The sequence below is a fragment of the Lepisosteus platostomus genome, chromosome 1, assembly GCF_059453375.1.
Source record: "Lepisosteus platostomus isolate fLepPlt1 chromosome 1, fLepPlt1.hap1, whole genome shotgun sequence".
NCBI classification, from domain to species: Eukaryota; Metazoa; Chordata; class Actinopteri; order Semionotiformes; family Lepisosteidae; genus Lepisosteus; species Lepisosteus platostomus.
In genome coordinates this window covers 5,186,664-5,209,716 of record NC_142611.1, presented here as the reverse complement: position 1 = coordinate 5,209,716, position 23,053 = coordinate 5,186,664, and the positions used below count along the sequence as shown (strand labels likewise).

The 23,053-nt window shown below is 36.8% G+C and overlaps 1 protein-coding gene across 1 annotated transcript in view; it reads right to left on the bottom strand.

Annotated features, from left to right (window-relative positions):
* gpm6ab (glycoprotein M6Ab) overlaps positions 1 to 22,208 on the bottom strand; it is a 76,782-nt gene extending 54,574 nt beyond the window's left edge. The window contains exon 1 of the mRNA XM_088644450.1: positions 22,050 to 22,208. Within this exon, the coding sequence (XP_088500576.1) occupies positions 22,050 to 22,053 (4 nt within the window). The 5' untranslated portion in view covers positions 22,054 to 22,208. The remainder of the gene's footprint in view (positions 1 to 22,049) is intronic.
* Positions 22,209 to 23,053: the final 845 nt, after the last annotated feature.

Sequence of the window (23,053 nt, the reverse complement as noted above, 5' to 3'; positions counted from 1 at the left end):
CTGCAGATGTTGTATGCATCCTGTCACACACTAGTAGTGTATAAGTAGTATATATTGCTCTAATATTGTTAATTGACTCAGAATCTTCTCAAGCATATTTGTATAGGTTTAAATCTTATTTTTCGCTATTGTGTCAAGATCTATTCTACCGCACTGCTAGTAAACTGACAAAACAAGGTGAGCATTTTTAGTGCTTTTCTTCATTGTTTAAATGACTTTGATTTCATCTCTTAGCATAGATTCAGGGCCAAAAAGAATGCAAAATGGCTGAAAATAGAATGATGGTGTCTAATGTATATTTCCTATGTCCGCACCTGGGAAACAAAACCTAGCATTCTCTTAACTAACTATATTTTTTGCTGTGTACCAACCCTCTCTTTAACTTCAATTTAACCAGGCGTCTACTGTGTATACTTACAAAATTATTTCAAAATGTTTAAGGGGACATCAGTCCAGGTGCAAAAAAATGCTTCTGGAGATCTACAGTATGACACAAGGGAGTACTAAAAGGTTAAATATAGTTAATGCTGGAGCTGAAAAAAATCAGACATCAAGTGCTCACTAAAAGCTCTTTTGGAGAATCTTTGTGGTTTATTGATTGTTCAAGACATTTATTAAATAATATTTTTTCCCCAAATCTCTTGTAGCCTGATTTGAAAAATACTGTTTTTTCTTTCCAAAACCACAAACAGGTTTCAGTGGTGTCAATTTCATTACAAATGATAAAGATACCCCACATTTTATTTCATGTAACTTGAAACCCCACTCACTCCACTGAAAACCTCTGAGGGGAAATGAATCAGGAAGCAGCATACAGCTCATCTGTGCTATCATTACCATTACAGACAACATAAAGTGTTCATATCTGAGCTACATTATGTCATTGGTCAGATATGTCTGAGAATCTCCAAGCCCCAGAACACAACTGGCTAAGTGCTACCCAGGAGTTAGGCAGGGTACACAACATTGACCCCTGTACTTTCCTTAGGGATATAAGAAAGGTTACAAATGAGAGGAAAGAATTCAGCCCATGTACTATATACTGGGTGATAGTTAGCAGTTACTGTAATACTTCCAAAGGTCTCATATACTGTAGCTGTTTCTTAAAAGAAGCCAGGTTTATCGGCTATGAAAACATAGATGGTTTGCTTTTTCTATACTTTTTTTTTATTCCTTTCTTTCCTCTGTTTCAAGGGCCTGACTTACTTAATACTAATAATTTGGACAAAATATTAGTGTCTGGTAAGTGGTGATAACTCCATGTGGTTGTAGCCATACTCAAACGCCCTACTTGGTGAGCTAATTGCATGCAAAACTGTTCAATGTGGAAATCAGAATTAGCATGCAAATGCTGCAGGGTAATACAGCTGATGTTGATTCACAGTAGATGAATGGGAAAAGCAGGTGGCGTTAGTTTGGATATGGATTATAAAGAGAGAAAGAAAGAGATGTAGCAAATCAGACAGCAGTCTCACTGTGCTGTTTGAAGTGCTGCAGTCAGTCATTACACATAATTCAAGACAGTATGAAGTCAGGCAGACATACAGGAGCAATGTACGTGATGTGGATATTTTTTTACTCTAAACACAGAAATCAGCATACCCTTCTACCAATTTCCCAATAGAGTTTAGGGCTCTGGACAGAAAAGTGTAAGTTCGTGGGTTCAAATTCTGGATGGGACACCACTGCTGTGCCATTGAGATAGGTACTTCACTCACATTGCCCTGTGGTATAGATGTATAAATGGGTACTCTCCAGGTGGTCATTGTGAATGAGCTTTTGTTCTCAATTGACTCATCTAGTTTTATAAAGGATTAAATAGTAAATGGGATTGTACAGTATAATTGATGCTACTTACCTGAGCCAAGTACCACCATTTAGTAAATCAGGTCCCTAATGTTTAATTAAAACAGTAGCAGCACCACAACAGATGATTCCTGTCACACTCTGCCTTGGGAAGGTGTGGTTATTTGAACTACACTTGTCTGCACCAGCACCAATATATGGAGTATACTGTATATGAACATACTGTTACTCAATAATGTAATGTTTTATCTTATTGTTTCATTTGCTTCCTATTAAATTCTCTGTGTTGAAAATACCTGTGCACTGAACCTGCTTTGATGGTTTGTAAACTAATCCGAATTACAGCAGGTCCCTGAACCCCTATGCCTGTGTTGAACCAGGAACCCTCTGGTTTTCATGAAGTCCTCTCCTGAGCTCTCACTGAATGCACTTTACCCAGAATTATATGAGACTGAGGCTTGTGTGAATACTCCGTACCCCCTTTCATTTTACATCTGCTTGTGTCGCCGTGTAAAACTAACACAAGATAAAAGGAAAGTCCCGCTTAACTGTCTTCCAATAAATAACTGTGTGAGTCTTTACAATGTAGAAGTCTTCTGCACATGCAGAAGATGTGCTGTGCTGTCTCTGCAACTGGAGAGGCTGGTCTCAATGGTAAACCGATCTCAACATTTTCCTTCACTTACTCCATCCAAATATACCTGACTTAGATATAACCCCACCCCCATCACAAAACAAAAGCTCAGTAGCGCTTTTGTCTGTCAAGCATGTGAAGAGAATGATGACCTCATCACTCCCACATTGCAAGAGTAACTTCTGTTCAAACTTGCTATGACATGTGCTACTGTATATCCTCCTTTCCCAGGAACAGTAATCCAAACAATTACATTGCATCAGATCAAATGAATATGTGCACCTGTGACTTAAAGAACTACTGTATTTACTGTTTCTATGTACTGTAGCAGGACTGTATTTATTCATTTTTGTGTTATTTTTCAGGCTGGCCACAATATCAAACAGTATCACTGTGATGGTCAACAGTCAACACTGGTATCATCCTGGTTCTCAGGTTAATAACAGTCAGGCACCTGTTAAAATTATTTATTATCTTCTGCATTTTAAGTACTGTAGCTGTTTCATGCGTTGTAAGTTTAACTGGACTTCAACACATCTGAAAATACACATTTCCCCAAGTCATTTTAAGATTAAAATTCAGTTTCAATTTCAGATACCTGAATTGACTATAAATGCAATCTGATAATTGCTTTTCCAAAATATTCAGTCTAAAAAGACACCACCTTTGCAGAATTATTACTTCCTAATAGATCTACAGTATCTATACAACTGTACTGTATATCTATACTAATGGATTTCTGCCGATGTATCTTGGGTGATTATTTTGGGCCTATCACTCCAAAATTCCAATTCCATCCCAAAATGAATTACAAATACCCAAACCTCTGATTTAATAGGATCTTCAATATTTTTCTTTTTCATTGTAAATATAATAAAATGTAAAGCCAGTGAACTCAATACAATACAAAAACTGCATGAAGCATAGAATGGTTTGGTTTAATACAACAATGAGTCAATTAAATCTAGACTTTATTATCAATGTTAACAAAATATGTGATGTGACCTTGTTTTTGTGAATTACTCAGCCATCAGATACCTACTTAATAAATGTAGCATTTATAATACACATTAATTATTATATGCAATACAGGATATGCAAAACCCAAATTAAATACAACTAAATATATTCTAGTTTTTATACAGGTTTGAGATGTTTATGCGACTCTTTTTTGTTCTGATATTGTTCTGGAGAAACTAAACTGGTCTTCTAGACACACATTAGTTAACAGTGTGGCACTTCTATTTTAACAGAGAACAGTTATCCTTCACTTGAAAATGGATGGCATCGCAAGAAAATATTCATTTATTTGTCCTTATATCTTAACAACTAAAATAGCTTTGCAAAAAACATCTTCTGTTTTATATCACCACCATCTCCCCACAACATGCATAGATCTAACACCAGTGTAGCTGTATCTCTATAGTATACTGTATAGGCACAGGATTAGGAGTTCACTTCCATTCCACATGCTTTTGCAGCAGGCTAAAACTAAGGTCAACAGGCTATAGCAAACCCCATAGGTCTTTTCCTCTGAATGTGAAGTAACCTATACAATCTTGTTGATAGCTGCCAAGCACCTACCGTACCAACTCTCCTGTGATCTGCTCACAAAACTCTTTAATACAACACACACATTGGCTTCACTGCAGAGTGCCCAAAGGGCCTTTTGATATTGAAGAGCTCACAGTCATCACTTTCAATTCACATTCAGTATGTATCACAGAAATTAGCTGAGGGAATTGAATGTGTTATTTTTACCTAGCCTCATACCAAATATTATTTGCTGTAGCTACGGCATATCTGTTACTGTCATTTTATTTCCATCCTAGATGAATGGTTATTCTAAAGCAAGGATAACCTGAAACATTTATTAAGAACAATGCACAAGAGATGAGGACATGTTACAGTATATTGCCTTTCACATCTTGAGGAAGGCTGATGCATTTCGAGTGCATCAGCACGAAGACTAGAGTGGCATGGTATTTAGTGACAGAATACTGCACTGTGAGTATTAGAGACTAAACAGCCTCTCCATTTTTTTATTTTGGCTAGACACAAAGCAAATTACAAGCTAAAAGTCTCAGAATTGGCATTATGTTGAGTTTTATTAACAAGTGGTCTTAACATAAAGATGTAACTTTACGTTATCTGTATCCAGACCAGCTCTTACCAAAAACTTGTCTAATATGGTAACAATATGGTGACTTCAATTTATGAAAACAGTTCAAGATACATAAAGCACTAGAAAATAACACATGCAATACATAATAGAAGTAAAGGAGGAATATTATACACAGCAAATTGACTTGGTAAAACCAAAAGTAGGAAATTATACATTAAAAAAGCTTCAGCGAAAAGAATGGTCTTCTAAATGTCAGCAGTTGGTCTAATGGTCTAACTTTTTAAAGCTCCGTTTAAAAATCAGGAAGCTGTCGCTTCTAGTTATCACACAATGTGCACAAATCTGGACATACTGCCTATTCAGGACCTGAGTAAATAAGGTACAGTATTGTGTTAGTCAAATGTTAATTCAATAAAGAAATGCTTTTCAGCATCAAAGGTATAGAAAGAGACCTGCTGTAACCAAGCAATGTTACGCATGTGGAAGGAAGGTTCTCTAACCCTAGTGATGTTCATGACATACTTTGAAGAATAACTGTGATGAAGAGCTTTCGCACACTCTTGTCATAAAGTCTCTGATGAGGTCTATCATCTCTCCGACTCATTATTTATTTTCCAGTCCCTTTACTTTATTTTAGCGAAAACTATACAGTAGTTGCAATTTATTATTATTTATTCAATGACTTGTCTTCCTCTTTCATACGCTGTTTTTTTTAAGACCATGTGTGCAAAAAATGTGTATTTTCATAACGTCTGTGACTACCCCGTGACTTACTGCCAGGTGGTTCAGTCACATAATAATAATAATAATAATAATAATAATAATAATAATAATAATAATAATTGCTTACACTTACTGTATATAATGCTTTTCTGGACACTCCACTTAAAACACTTTACAGGTAATGAGGACTCCCCTCCACCAACACCAATGTGCAGCCCCACCTAGATGATGCACTAGTACAGTATGCTCCCCAGCTCTCAGTGGGGAGAAGAACATAATTCATAGATGGGGATTATTAGGAGGCCATGATTGATAAAGGTCAATAGGAAATTTTGCCGGGACACCAGGGTTACACCCTTACTCTTTTTGAGAAACGCCCTGGGATTTTTAACCCCCACTAACACCTCTTCATCATCATAGCAGTCCTACAGTATCTATCATGGTGAATAATCTGACCAAGTGGCAACATGTAAATCAATTTATAATGGTCCCAGCAAAGAACCTGTGGAACATCAGCAGATTAAACACCACAATATTTAGGAACTGGGCTGTTAGTTAATCGGGAGCCAGACCAATAAAAGGAAGTATACATTATCCCAAGATAAATATTTTGTAGGCCACAGGAGAATTGAGAGGGGAATGTTATGTGGCTAAGAGTCAGAAGCCATCAGCAAATCATTAGTTACCTTAACAATGGCTGCTTCAGCAAAAACCATCCTACAGGCTCCCCTGCCTTGAATTTAGTAGACACCAAACCCCTATAACTGGGAATAAGGTAACTCTGAAGTGCCAGAATAGATCCTGCACATAATAAATCAGACAGCTCCAGTGTAAGAAATATCGACTGCTTTTGCTAACCTCTGGTTCTTAACATAAAGTAATATGACATTTTATGATAAATACTGAATGCACACATCACATGAAGTGAAATCTTACAAATTCATTTTCTCAAAACTGCAAAATCATACCGTCACACAGCATATCTGGTCCCAACTGCACTGCTATCCATCTACTGTCATTATTAGTGATTTTGCCATTGGTAATGAAAGGATTGCTTATTTTATCATCACAAAGATGACGACTTTACATTATAATATATGTTATTAATGATATCCGTCAGTGAGAAGAAAGTGCTCAGATTCCTTAACTGCAGTCTTACTTTACATCGCTTTCATTTTTAGTTTGCTTGCAACAGAAATTAAAAATACCTTACATACTGTACCTACTGTACCTCGCATCTCCACTTGTCAAAGTAAAGCAGAATAAACAAAATAACTCATACTGAAATAAACAGAGCGAAAGCTAATATGAACATGTTTGTTTGAATATTTAAAACACAACAATTACAAAAGATTTATTCATATTTTGAATAATAAAATGTATTCTAATTAAAAAATATTTAAGATATAAAAACACATTTATAGCTTTATAGCTGCTAAAACTGCTTAAAAGGTTAGTGTCATCAGTACCTTTGTACCAGTACTTTATTTGTCAGTAAACTATTTCACATACATTTTTCTCCAGCTGATGGAGACTAAATTAACTACAGAAACATATTAACTTTAGAACTAGGTGAAACATTTACTGTAACTGCAGTCAAATCCAAGCATCTGCACAGAATTTCTTCTCATTGTGGTAGGGGTGACCCCAGCCCTATGGAGGGCACAAAGGGTGCTTCTGATCATGCCACTCAGGTGTACCCCATCATGCAGACTTGGAATAGTACTGGCAGGGTTCGCAGAGGGGGACTACTCTAGTATAAGAGTCTGTTCTTTGTGCCCTTGGAATACGAAAGTGCATTTAATGACGTGCACAGTCGCTCCACAGGGACGTTGTTCAAGAGCCCATTTCACTTTCAATGGGGAGGAAGGGAAGGGGAGATTTTTGAAAGGGGAAAGAGCAGGATTTGATATGAGACCCAGAACTCTCAGTTATGCACAGCACTACTGTGCTACTCCTACAGTACATGCTGCCAGTGAGCTTAGAAGTGTTTCAACAGCATTTGATATAGCACTTATTGGAAATTGTTTAAAATCGGATCATACTGTATGTCCAGTAAGTTGACCACAAGCCTGTCTAGAGGCCATTTTTCTTCTCCCACTTTTTGCTTGCTGTTTTGTTTTTGTCTTGTCTGACACATCAGGATCGAAGTCAGCATCGTAGCTTGAATCGTTCTAAAAGAAGAAGAAATTGAGGGAATTGGTTTCTCCTGAACTCACTAAAAGGAGTACTCAGCTGGAGCAGAGGGCACAGTTGACAAACACTGAGACAGAGGCATTTGCTCCAATCGGTGCAGAAATAACTGCTGAGATGTCAATGAATAGCACAATGCCAAAGATGTCAATGAATGTTGTATTCAGCAAGTGATCTTGATCCTGGACTTGCATCAGGTGAAGAAAGGGAATACAAAAAGGTACTTAAAACTCACGCAGCAATGTTGTTTGAAATGCAAGGTTACTGAGCTGAAGGAACACTGAAGCACCATTCATGCAACACAACAATCTGGGCAGTTCCCTAAAAATCACAATCCCTTTGTAGTTTCCAAACTTTTTTTGGCACAGAGGGATGGTGCCTGCTCTGCAGATGATAAGAGTATGGCAAATACATGTAGATTATTCTTATGAAGGGCTTGTTTTCAAACCTCCCTGACATGCTCATAGATAATTGCTTTGGAAAGAAAACAGGCCATCCGGGCTCAGTCTGCATTTTACACAGTTTATAAAATAGCACATGTGCAGTACAGACGTGCCTTTGCAGAAGTAAGGAAATCACTGAGCAAAGCTGATCCACCTTTCCGTGTGTACCTCACATGGCTCAAGTTGGGGCGCTGGACAGTGTCTGGTTCGTTTGGAGCAGAAAGCTGAGGAACGCATTAGATTTGAAGCATTCACTTTTTCAGATCTGATGGAATATGCAGAACACCTTTTTTTTTCAAGGAAACTGGAGGTCTCTGCAGCATTCATGCCTTTGTTATGGCACTGCATACGATGTTGCCTTTCCCCCTACATCATGCATGCAGCCACAGATATTGCCATAATAAAACGATCTCCATAATATCTCCATCCCCTTGATAAAATGAATAGTTATTCATTTTAGTTCTATGAGGCCTCTTTTAGCCCCTTCAAGGAACTGGAAAATATTTAAAATTCACATGGAGAAGAAGCAACCATGCATTAAATTCTCCATTTTGCAATTTGGAAGATCTGCAGGGACCTGGCTCTTGAAATCTAAATGCTCTATATACTGATTTGATTCATTATCAAATAATGTTGGGACTAAACCAGACTGCTGTATCTTGGCACCCACTGATTGGACTTTCATATAAACATTACAGTCTGGTGTACACCAATGTACAGTACCTTTTAGGCATTTTAGTCCAGTAATTGCACAATACATTATGACTGGGCAGTTAGTGGAAGGACATAATTAAAACATCTCTATAATTCATTCTCCATTCTGTGAAAGACTAGCAAGCCCTGTCAAATGTTAAAAACATTATCCGAGGATATGAGTTTGCCACAGAATCTTTGATACTGTAGTTCACAGACAAGCAAACGTATTTCACTGAATGTACTTTGCTTATTTACCATTGAAACACATCCTGACATAACTTTAAAATATTCAATATTGATATACTGACAATGACTCTGCAGTAGCCATTGTTAGTGTTTACAGATACTGTAATGATTTTTTTATTATACAGTTTGTTAGATAACAACCTTCTTTTACTTCTTGTAAAAACTTGTCAATACAAAATTGAATCTACACCAATCCTTCTTGGATTAACCATTAATAAATATTTTAGTATGTGCGTGTCTGCAGAACAGTATGATACAAATTAATAGATTGAAAAGACAGATAAAATTCATTAATTATGAATACATATTTCCACTTACTAGAAATAGGGAACAATATTCCATTCTAATCCCAGGCCATGAATAGAAACGCCTCCCTCAGGCATCATTTCTGTGTTTTCCTGCTGTGTACAGTAGGTTCTGCTATACAAAGCGTAGATACAAATTGTATTGAAAACTGATTTATGTAGCGAAGCAAACGTATGAAACATTACATATGAAACAGGCCTGGAAAACCAATATCCATTAAAACATGTGCACTCAATTGCGTGCTGTAAGCATGTGCTAGAAAGATGAAGAGGTACGCCCAGACCAACACCAGGACGAGCTACTGTGTTCAGACTGCATTGAACTTGACACCTGAACGACTTTAACAGGAAGCTATCCCTTAGCCTTACATTCTGAGTGGTTTCTAGGTCCTTATTGGTTTAGGACTTTATACTATGCTTTGCTAATGAATTATTTTTGCAAATTGTAAATAAATTAAATATCTGATTAAAGGGCCCCAGAATCAATTATGTTACACACAGTCTGTCACTACACATCTGGAAGTTTGTTGAGGTGGTAAAAAGCATTGGGTCCCTTTCAATTCATCAGTTAAAAAAAAAAAGAGCGATTAGACCCGTCAAGGTTCTTGCTCAGAGCACAGTCTGAGCACCATGGGGTTCGTTAATTCGAACTTGGTCATTAAATGACAGCGATCAGGACTCCTGGGCTTCTCTGGGATTTTTGCCAATTGCCCTCTGACGTGACTTGCCAGGCACCTGCAGACCTGCCGTGAAATAAATCACTTGACTAAATAAGTCAAGAGATGACTATCTGGTCATGAAAAATGTATTCATTTAAAGTTAGACCAATTAGATGAAAGGATTATTCGTCTAACTGTGATATACACAGGTGACTTTTACTGTTTCATAATGAAACAGCTGATTTGGAAAAGGTAATGAGGTGATTGAAACTGCTGAAAGTCCCGCCTTTTGAAAATCAAATAAGAACAGAATGCCATGAGGCAACACTTTCAGTAAACTTGCCAGCAGTGGAGCCAAGTCATTTTTAGCTGTGGATCATGGTCCTGTGTCGAACACCCTGATGGATGTCCATGGGTCCTGTGCAGATGTGCAGAATGACAGGCTAGTTGTTGCATCCAACTACCAATTAATGGAGAGGTCCGTGTGAGATGGCCTAGCCACAACAGAGCTTTACTTTATGTGATGAATGGCAACCTGACTGCACTGAGCTACATGTATCTAGGTCTGGGACCTCACTTGTGACTTATCCTAGGGCCTTATCCTGATGCCACGGCAGACATCTTCCTGCTGGTTGTAACAGCAGCTTTCTTTGCCAGATGAAGTGTGAGCAGGGGCATGCGGTCCTTTACAAAAGTACTCAGAGCCATGCCTTTTCTGGCTTTAAAGCTTGCAGTCATGACACTTTGAAGTAGGAATTAACATCTGTTTTAAGCACCACATATTCTATTCATTCAAAGCAAAAAAACAAAGGGGTAAATACAGTACATATGGTATTTGACACGAAAGAAAAAACAGAAAAGCTATGATCCTTTGCTGACTCCAATCCATTGCTGTAGAATACCAAAATTAATTTAGGTTAGTTGATTGGCCTCTGTCTGTGTGCAATAATAGCTTTCAGAACAAAAAACCTGTCTGTGTGAGGTTCCTTGGTCCGGTAGTATATTTCAAACAAAGATGCAAACACGAAGACTATCCTGTCCTGCTTTGAAAGCATCCAAGTTATTGAAATGAACAGATCAGGAAAAGGGTAAAACAGGTCTCTTATTATCCCGGTGTGGACAATCTACTCTATCATCATGGAATGGAACTACAGACTTCAATGGCTGAGATGGGAGAATCCTCAAGCAACGTGAAATCTTGAGTATATCTGCCAGGAAAAACTAGCTTTTTTTTTTTTTTTGCTGGTGTGCAAAGTGGTAGAGATTTAACCAAAAGGGCATATTTGCATCTAAAGTTGCTTCTACCAAATAGTGAATTCATGGGTCTAAATACTTAAGCAATACTTAAGTATACTTACCACAAGAATTGTTCATGTTTTGACTTAAGTATTAAGTTACAAAAATGTGCATGCATCCCAAAAGTGGACACCATAAGAAAGGTCTTAATATTTCTGTGAGGCACTATACAGTACTTGTGCAGGCTCCCTGTGGGGCATGGGACAGAATCCCACAAGATGGCGTCTACAACCTGGTGCAAAGCAAGTGTCACAGATGTACAGTTTGTAACGCTTCCAACAGTAGCCACACATGCTATTATCCTGTCAGTTTCACAGTAGACCTCCCATTGAGGACAAATGTTAATCACCATAATGATTTTACCTACTGTACATCTGTTCAATATCAGTACACATGCCACCAAAAAGATCAACATTTCCTAATACAGTACCTTTGCAAATCTGTTGCAGTCTTTTATGTTCCCACACATAGTATAAGACAAGTATTTCATGACACAGATATAATGCAAATAAAATATTAAATCAGATCCTAACATACTGTATTTCACTTTTTTATTAACTAGATTTGTAGGCTTACGGTAATTGTTTGTAATGCAACAACCTATAATGATTTTTTTCCAACTACAACATAAACAGCTAAAACACAATAATGGTATTACCCTCCATCCAGCAATAACCCCCTCCCATAAAACAATTTGATAACTACATGCTAAAGATCACAGATTCCATTCCCAGCTGTGCTACCTATCACCAATGAGTATAACGTGTGCCAGTAGGGAATGATACAGAACATATTTTTAACATCAATGTCTCCTGCCCATGACCCATATTAGCAAATAAAATGATCACTGCCAATAAAATCAATGTCAGAGTCATGGAGTTAAGAACTCCATTCTAAGATATGATAACCATAATTCACATGTTAATTATAATAAGGAAATGACTTGCTTATGACATACTGTACTGTTAAGTATACATTGAATAACATTTTATATTAATACTGTATATTATGAAATGTTGCCAAGCTCCATTTGATTATTTAGAGGTTTAGAGAATGCACATTCATGTAATAATAATAACTGCTTACACTTATATAGCGCTTTTCTGGACACTCCATTCAAAGGGTTTTACGGGTAATGGGGACTCCCCTCCACCACCACCAGTGTGCAGCTCCAACTGGATGATGCGACGGCAGCCATAGTGCACCAGTACACTTCCCACACACCAGCCATCAGTGGGGAGGAGAACAGAGCGATGAAGCCAGTTCATAGATGGGGATTATTAGGAGGCCATGAGTGGTAAGGGCCAATGGGAAATTTGGCTATACTGGGGCATTAGGACGCACACAGACAGCAGGGTGAGCGCCCCCTATTCCCCTACCATGTACTGTATGCCCATGGCAAGGAGTGGACTCTAAAATTTATGAATGGATGGATAAAATATTCTTTAGCTACAATAAATAATGAGGTTTTGAAGAACATTAACCAGGCATTAATTTACAGTATATCTTCATTACATTTCTAATTATGATGTTGCCAATTCACGGTTTATTTCAGAAACACGGGAACTGTTACAAGATTACAAGATTCTGAAAAATTATAAAATAAAAAGAAACCTGAAAAAGGTGCTGGTCACTATTTTCTGATATTACAATTATGATTTTCCCTGAATACAAGCCAAAGTGGTAACTTAGGGGAAATTCCAAACTAACCAATGCTGAAGAAAGATACAACTACTGTATATCAAAGCCAACCTAAGAAAAAGCACTGAATAGGACCATTCCTGAAAGCAATCTCATCACATGCTTCACTTACATAAGCAGTTCATCCATCAGTCAGGATCCATCTCACCCTGACAGAACAGAACACACCAACTTATGTCAAGACTCGATACTCGAATTACTCACTGCCCTTCCATTCATCAAGACAGCAAAGGAATGAGATTAGAGGATTTCCATAGGCACAATTACATTTTCATCAAAACGTGTCAACTCAAAAATAATCCGATGCAAAACAAATCGGACATGTTTTCATTAACTGACAAATTTAAATGAATGTTTATTCTTCTTTCTATGAAAAAGAGATGAGCATAAACCCTGTTATTATTTTTTTATGTCCCACAATGTGCTTTAAATTCAGCTACTGTTTGTGCTGTGTGCATTCTGGGATAGGGGTCTGATATATTCTCATATTTTGAAATGGCAACACTAGTTGTAACTGACTTTTTTCACCATCATAATAGACAATGGCAACATTTGCTCCAAATATAGTATTTCTTTGGAAGGCCAATGTTGGCAGCAAAGCCCTGAAGCTTTAATTTTAAGATTATGTTGTTTAACATCAAGCGTGTCATGAGACATTTAAGGTTACTAAGCAACGAGTGAACAGCAACTATTGTAACTGTAAAGAAGCACAGTTTAAAAAATGAAACAGCTAAAATTAGGAGCATTTTATAAGGCAAACACATGAGTAATTTGGCCATTTGTACACTGCATGTGTTGCATGTTTTATCTTCCAGTAAGAAAATGAACATTTTTATTGCATACTGTATGTGTAGTGCATACTGATGCATGAAAATGAAACTAGATAAAAAGAAGGCTTCAATAAAAAAATCTTTACAAAATAATAACTATGAATAAAGAACTCATAAAAACTCTGTAAATTAACAATATAAGCCTTTAATTTACATGTTACAATTCTGAGGCAAAGGTAATCCAGCAGGTATAAACAAGAATTCCATTCAAAAGGTACAGAATATACTATTGTTTTACTCCCCTATAGAAGATTATTGTATTGTTCTATTGTTTATTGGTCTTTAATTCATAGCTTGAGTTATCAGTGTTATCAGAAAATGGTATCATGCTGTGATACACACACAAGGCCCAAGGAGCTGTTATGTAATGCTTTGCTCTTCTCATCCTGATAAAATACAGTAGAATTAAACTGCGGAAAAAATTTAAAAGACCAAATGCCCCTACCATGGGAATTTTTACTGATAACTTCTTACTAGCAGCTCATGTCATCCCTATCAAAGTATTGAACAGTGGGTAAGGATTGACCTTTAGCAATTGACACAGCAACATACAGCATACCAACAAACTCCATACCTTTATTTACAATACATTGTGACATTAAGGAGTCTCCATGTCCTGTTCTTTCATCAAAAAGTTATTTGATTATGAGCTTTGGAGAAATGATTCTTCATTAGTTAAGAAAATGACCAGAAAATGAATCAAATTAAAATAAAAGGAACAGTTACTTCATATAGAATCTGGAAACAAAGCTAGTCTTTCAACCACATACAGTATTATGGTTAATGGTGCAATTTAATGACTGAAAAAAAGATGGTTTTAGAAACAACTTGGTTTACAAGTAGCCTGCACAGAATGGCTAGGAATGAAAACTAAAATAATTTCCATTTCCTGAAAACACACTGCCTTTTCAGATTCCGTCTACCAGTGTGGATGCTTCGTGTGCATGAAAGACAAGAATACTAATTTCTGATGCTTCCTGTACAGAGAATGAAAAGATTGTCAGATGTGTTCAATTATATCTGTGCAATGAGACAGCCTTTAAAGATCCTGTGTGCTTTTAATTAGAATGCTTGACAATATACAGTACCCATGACTATCAGATAACCTTTTTAGATTATAAAGTATTTGAGATTATACTATACAGTTCACTGTAGTTAGTGTGACATTGCACGTACTCCAAAGATTTTTCCATCTATCTGCTGAATTACTTGTCTTGTGACTAGCTTTCCCAGTTAATAGAAGCACTCTTTCAGTGTCTCTTTTGCACTGCCTAGCACATTTCATACAACAACATGACATACAATAAAGGTTGCTGTAACATCAAAGCCAAATCTATAGCACCTAGCTCTTAGCAATAAATACACCCAAAATCAAATTCTTTGTATTTTTGTTGGTGCCTCCTTTCACAATTATACAAACAGAATCATAGTGCTTTTATGGACTATAGTATATTTCTCCCTCTTTTTGGTGGTTAGTTTTGTTACGGTTTTAATTAAATCTCAAAGTAACGATACACCCAGCATTAAATCACACAGTGCCCACTATATAAGCAAATCTCAGAGGTATGATAATATAATAACAGACGATGATGTGTGTTTTTATTTATAGCTCTGTTTCTGAGAATATTAATCATTTTCTTCCATCTGGATCAACAGGGAATAAGGCATCAACATAAACACAGTTTATCCCAACAGATGTTTAGTTCTCTCAAGTAGTGCTTCTCAAAAAGATTAAAGCATTACTCAGTCTTCATTATCGTTATTTAGTTTCCTTTTGAAGAAGTGAAAAGTCATCCCCCCTCCACCCCCCGTCTCTTTTCATGAATGACGTTTAACTACTTTGAAGCCTTAAGAAAGCAATCGCCATTTCACTCATCTGAACTGACTACATGTCAAGCACTTTCCACAGATACTGAACAAATTGCAATGTGAGTCATTTGAGTGACTTGCTGTTGGGACTACAGAAATAGTTTGCCTTTAAGGTCAGATTAAACTTTATGTTGAAGCCTATCAAAAGCACTGTGCTATTTTATTTTTAATGCCTTACTTCTTCCCAATTTAGGTACAATAAATCAGTTACCCTGGCACAATTGGCACAGCTCTGTGAATATCATCACCTTTAGTTTTAATCAAACTCTTAAAGAGAAAAATGAACTGAAGTCATGTCATTTTATCGGCTGTCCTTCACAGTCCAGAACAACTGCCTTCCATGAACCTGAGGGAGACTAGTCTTAATCCTGATTTCTAACTTTGTTCGACTGTTGAAGAAAAGAAGCAGTTTTAAAACTACAAGCAAATAGTTCAATGCAAGAGCCATTTAACGAGCCAAACTAATAAAGTTCAAATGGAATGAAAACCAGAGTGGTACTCTGGGACCAGGACTGGGAAACACAGGAAAACAAACAATAATGTGTACTGTGATGTTAGGGAACAGTTACAAAGCAGAAATAACCCCTAATTCATACCTGGCTACAGTATAAAAAGAGAGGCTGATATGGACACACAACTGTGGCATATTTACAGAAATAATACCTTCTTCGAATGCCAGGCAGACATGCATGACCATGGTTTTCATGCTACTGTATCTACTCAAGGCACAGTCAGTCACTCAGCTGGTCACCTACTGTATGGCTCCATATAAAACCACAGCACATTTCATTTGTGGATTCTACCAAGAATACAAGGTCCACAACCAGGCAGACCATAATCTCAGGGAAGTCTAAGACCAGACAATTCTCTTGATGTTTTTTTGTTTTATTTTGGTTGTTCCATTTTTATTTCAAAAAGCTACCGACCCCTCAATAGTCTTGTGAAAAGGTGTTATTCTAAACCCTCTTTTACACTTTGCATCTTCCTGAATCCTGCTTCTGCCTGTTTAAAACCTACATGAACATATATACATTAAGCTCAGTTAAAGAACAGATTTCCAGTTACCAATTTTATGCTCAATGTTTTCTTGTTACTTTTCTGTTTTGAAAATGATTAATGGATTAAAGTTTAAAACGTGAGCTTTCACATTTCTTGCATTTAAAGCAGCTCTACTAAAACATAATGGTTGTATTTTTCATAATCTGATATTCTTCCACCAGCTGTAACAATGTCTTTTATATTAAAATTTGGTCTGCACAATCCTATCTTACATGCTAAAGGAAAAGGAAAGCTACTGTATACAGCCTGGTTGCTATTCAATCTCTTTCTGTTTGCACTGCATTAAAATGTTTCATTTCTGAAAAAGCCAGTACATCATCTTGAAATGAGGGAGTTAAGGAATTAGCTCAAAGAAAGCTTATTACTGGCTCTTGGTTCAGCATTAGAACGTAACCATGGGAACCATCTCTGGAGACGTGCTTTGTGAAACAGAAAACAGGAAACATACAGTAGGACACCTTATCAATTCCCATTTAAACATCTCACAATTCCCAAATACTATAGTTTAATTACTGTAACTTCTTACTTTATTTTAAGGTGCCTTTTTTATGAAGTAGGGATTTATACATATCTGGGTTTATTTAGATGATACTTATTCATTTAAAGAGTGCAAAGGAGGCACTTTAACTATGGCTTTGTAGCCATAAGACTCAGATCTTGAATTTTTGGTGGACATGTATACGTACAGTACGTGTTTCATTCTTCAAAAAGAACTTAAGGTGTTTTCTTCATGAAACATTTCTCATTAATCCCTCTATCCAGAAGGGATTTGTGCATATTTGCCAGAAATACAGCCGCTGAAAATTTACACTCTGAAAATTCAATTATTCTGGGGCTGCAGAACTTTTCTCTCATGGGGCTTTTCCATCTTAGGTTTAAACTACACACATACACTGAAGTACTTTGAGTTCTTGTCCAAAAGCTTAATTGGCCTCATGTAATATTTAAGGACACAGTCAGGAACAAAGACAGAACCGTGCAGAAACAGGACTATATGAACTCAAAATAACATACACTGAAACTGACACAGGTGAAAGTACAGCTGCCAATAAACTATGCACAACAGGACAGATTAACATGCACAAATATCCAGCAAATACAATTAGATTTATTACACATTTTTTTGGTGCATGTTTTTAAAATTAATTAATAATTAAATTCTGGATACAGAATTCAAATTGGTTTGGTATATTATAGATTCTATAAGGACACAGTTTTAAAAAGATCTACAGTACAATACGTCCTTGTACTATTAAGAGAAACATGAAAATCTGACTGTCTCTGTGTTAATTTATCGTCTCATCTCAGTATTGCAATTCACAGAGAATTGAAATCCACTTTGGGGCTCTCAGAAGTTTATCAGATGAATGCCTAACTGGAAGGCACAGTATATTGGAGGTCTACACAAGCAGGTTCTCATTTTCCCCCTGTGGTACAGGAGTTGTAGTGGCCCTGTGATACAATCAAAAACACTGTACTGTTTAAGTGCCGCATCTTAAAGTGCATACAGTAAATGTTACATGAGGAAAAATCAGAGTGCAGGATTTTGATGTTACCAAAGCAAAGCATTTTGACTGACATATTTTTGTTGTAGGAATTTTATCAAGTGTCAGGAACCATCTGAAAGAAGAATACAGTGTTCCAAAGTGTGCTTTATAGAAATGGGTTTTATACACAGCCTTCAATACTTGTTAACATGCTGATTAATTAAGGAATGACTGCAAAAGGACTGTCACAAGTATCTATTTAGAATCTACAGACTCATCAAAAATTTCCATGATCACAACCCTCTCACAAGATCTCTGCAGTAACAAAAGATTTGTATTCACATTTATTCACAAAAAAAAAACATTTTTAATGGGACAAATCCAAAACACACCAACTGCTAAGAAGCACAGATGATAAACTTGTATTCGTGGTGAAATACTCCAGGAAATATTTTAAAAGAAAAATACGTTAGCTCTAACGAGTCAATTTGGGAGTACATTTTTCCAGAAGAAATTATTGCTCAGAAAATCTGACACTTGGAGAGTATTAAGCAAACCTAACATGAGAAAAAATAACCATGCTGCCAAAAGGCTTTTTAAAGTTTGGCATTGCTGCTTTACATTTCCTGTTGTTGAAACTGAATATTTGTACACTTATTGGAAGAAGATAATAACAAAAGAAAAAAAAGGCAATATCACGAACATGAGAACCATGTCTTTCGTACACAACCACTGTGCTGGGCAAAACATCAGCAGGGCTAGAAGATGTTACAATAGCAAGGCACATTTTTAAGGCTCAGTGCCAGACGTCTAGGCTTCACAGTATCAATTATGGTACTACTACCACCACTATGTAAAAGAGACAGAGAATAGGACTACAGTTTATATTTTCTCTTTTAAAGTCAGCCAAAGCTGTCCTGTGACTGAAATTAAGTTATGCACATTAACAGAAGCCCAGCCTTTAGTGTGAAAGAATTCTTACATAAACAGTGCAATACTTGTTGAAAATCTCAAAGGCTCTACACAACACAGAGAATAGGAGGGGGCACATATGCATAATGTAGCCTTTTACCTCTCATGTGACTTTCAGCATAAAATATGAAGCATATTGAAAATCTGGGAATAATGTATCTTATATGTCCAAGACGATACATTTTAATTACAATGAAAGATGATCCACTGATGTTTTTAAGTAGCAGTTTAAAAAGTTGGCTTTCTGTTATTCCTAAGAGAGTTTCAAGTTCTAAATATATAATACAGTACATAACAGTAATGTGTAGGTAAAAATAGCAGCTTAAACCTTACATACTGTAAAAATCAAAAGTGGTTTTCATTTTAAGCCGTCAAATAATATCCAAGCCAAAGTGACAAACGATGAACATTGTGCCACTGATACCTTATTCATGAGTTGCTCTACCTACATTCCATATGGTAAAAAAAAATAGATTAAAAACCTTTAAATGAACAAAGCAGACAGATATACAGTACAGGTATTTTCCCAGCATTATCAATATTACAGTTACAATGTACTTTACTCATGTTTTCATACTGTGGTACTTTATGATTCCCTTGACCAGGATTTACAGTATCTTCACTGACTTATTTTGATAAGCCATAGCTCAATAGCCCTGGACATAGAACATTTTCTGCTGTTAAGGAGAGTTCTCCTGGCAGCTTGTTGTTGTTCTTAGTCGGAATCCCCCAAAAAAGTCTGAAAAGATTAACTCTTCCATTAAGACTTGGTTTTGATACCCAGGATGAAAACAAATGTGGCAACTTTTTAACATCCTGTTAACATCCTGTTAACATCAAAACATTGTAAAGGGTGATAAAACAATTATTATTACAATGCATTATCTTTATGACATACTGTGACTGCTCTATAAAAGCCAATTCATTTACTAATATATACAGTATCAGTGTCCTTGGGCAGCATGGCAAGACGACAGTTACCTGTAGCACTGCTACTGTACTGTACCTCACACTTCCTAAATTGTGGGTACTGTTCCGGACTGTGGAAGTTTTACATGCTATTACTATGATAGAACAGATTTGATCCAGGTCCTCTGGTGTCTTTCGACCTCCCAAACCTCCTGTGCTGCCTCGATTAGTGTTTTTACATTGTTCCTGTGTGTGTGATCCCTGCAATGGTGCAATGGAGTCTTGGCTTGTGCCTTATTCTACTGCCACTCTCACCCAGAATAACCAGATTTCTGATACTGAAGGAATGGATCATCATTGTTACCAATAGTAGCACCAGCGTAATGATGCGCAAAAGGAAAGGAGAAACATTTCTTACTTTTACAAGTTCTGAAAACCAGTACATATATTAAAGAATAAATACATTTCTATCAACACAATGTATACAATTCACTGATCTGCTTTGTGACCCAAACTCTTTCTAAAGATTCCCCAGTGATCTTTTGTACTAGCTTGTTCATTTGGCGGCCTGCAGGATGGCAACTGCAAAACAAGCAATGAATCAGGAAATCTAAGGTTACTGTAACTTCCCTACATGCTGTAAGCTGGTCTACACAATTGCACTCAAGGTAAGACTGACAGGGACAGCCTCTCGTCTGCTTATGTAAGAATGAACATAGGGGAAGCGAACTTACTTTTTAGACCAGCCCTTTTCCTTCCCAAACACAACATTTTTAAAACTTTATGTAAGAATGCAGCACTTTGAAAGCCTGAAAAGGAGTAACCCTGCTACTGAAGTTAACTGTTTAAATCAATGTCGGTCTCCAACGGCGGATACCTGGCTGTCTTACACAAAAATGACGTTTTTCAGTTTTGTTTGGTTGTGCGTCAAAGTAGAGCATGACTGAAAACGCGGCGATGCTCATTTATTACTTTACTGGCTACTTTAGAAAGCTCTTCAGAAAGGCGAACGATTTCTAAAAACGATTAAATCTGATTTTTTTTACACTGAAATCAGTAAAGCACAGTGAAGACATTAAACCTACAGGAAACCACAACTAATAAAAGTAAAACAACTTTCATAATAAGGATGGCACACCAATTACTGTACTTTTTTACGTTTTTTTTCATTGAGATTGTCCATCGCGTTTCACCATCTCGTTCTTTAGCTTTCTACGGTTTTCTGCATTAATAATGACACTCCTGTTGCCATCTAAATCACGTTATTTTCTGTGTAAGTCGTATATCAAGGAATGTTCTTCAACAAAACGGGAAATGCACGAACTGAATCCAGTCACAACCACGCACGATCTAAGAGACAACCAATGATAATCTGATTATCTGCTTTTAGCAGCTTAAAGTTAACCACTAATACTGGACAGCGCAATAAAATCTAAAAAACCAACACAAGCTTATTAATTAAAATAATGTCCGGGGTCACGTGTCTCCAAAAGATTAATTACGCTAAATCTTAAAAAGGAATCTTGAATATTTTTTTAACTTATTGCTATATTATACCACGAAGAAACGCAATACAATCAGTACGTCATTAAACCAGACTTCCATGCAGATGTGTCCTTAATTCCACTTAGTATGATGTTAGTTTTACAGTACCTATTCACATGCACTGCTCGGTGTAAGGACGGTTTTCGCCAGCACACCGTTTTAATACCATCTGCATTCATTTGGTGTATACTTTCAGATACAGGCCTTCTTAGACTCTCCAAACAGGACAATTAATAATCAATTTAGCCAAGCAAACATAATTAACTACAACGGCTCCCATGAGACACTGCAACTTGATTAAAAAAAAAACTGAATAATACTCTGATTACCATTAGCAGAGTAACCCAAGGTAGTTTAAATCAAGTTTACCCACATTTTATTCCGTTTGATCATCTGCTTGGATTACTGATTAAACTTCGAAGTCAAGAAGTCTGAGGCTACAGGGCTTTACATAATGCGTCCTCTGGTAAAGAGAAGTTGGAATCCAGCCCATAAGATATCACAAATACTATCTCATTAAGTAACGCAACATAACTAAGAACACTACTCACCCATCTTAACAGCAACTTCTTCTTCTCCGAAACTTTTTTTTCCTGCCTTTTTTGTTACAGTTTTGCTTTATTGTAGAATCCTAACTTATTTGTTAGCGGCTTCAAATGGGTCGCTAACGCTCACTGTGGGAACACAGGACGTCACACAGACAAGAAGCGGGCGGAGTCCAGCGCCGCAAGGAACAGGAGCTCACATAATTGCGTTTTTGTGTCAATGAAAGACTGATGAACACCAAAAGAAAAACTGTTCACCATTTTTGCAAATGTTGCCAACAACAGTATGAGAACTCGTCGGGGTTTAGGCTAACGATGCCTTGAAGCCTCAGTGGTCATTCTGTAGCTAAACTGTTGCTTTTTGTGTCATTAACATCGTACAGCAAGTAGTATTTTTAATACAGTATTTGTTATGTATATTTTAGTAATAAAGATTCTAAAGAGGATTCAGACGTGTAGTTAGATATAAGAACATGCTAATATTATGAGAAATAGGTTCAAGTAGATAATTCACCGGCGATGTTTCGCCAAGTGTTATCTATCAAAACACGGACAATTCGCAACAACATTTAATAAAACAACAGCGCGAGCAATCACATGCAGCAAATGCCACTTGTAAGTATTCAAAAGTCAGCAGAATATCAAGAGGAAGACCTACAGTATGATTTCACAAACTACTTTTTGAAAGTTTAACAGATTGTATGGTTTGGAAGGTTTCCCTTACACATTCTGTGCCTTTACGCTGCAACGGTCTTCCTAAGGATCTGTCCCCGTATTTGACCATTATTCATTATGTTTTACTACACTTTACTGTGCTCTTACCATAGTAAACCATACAGAACATCGCATCAGGTACTGTATACACAATTCCCTGTACTGTACATTTGTCGTATCCACATGTTAATGTTATAAGGTGGAGTTCCCTCTTCCCTTGTTTTGAACAGGAGTCAGTTTATTTTGTAAAAAGCACCCAATCAAGCCAGCTCAACAATTCAGATTGATGGCTGATT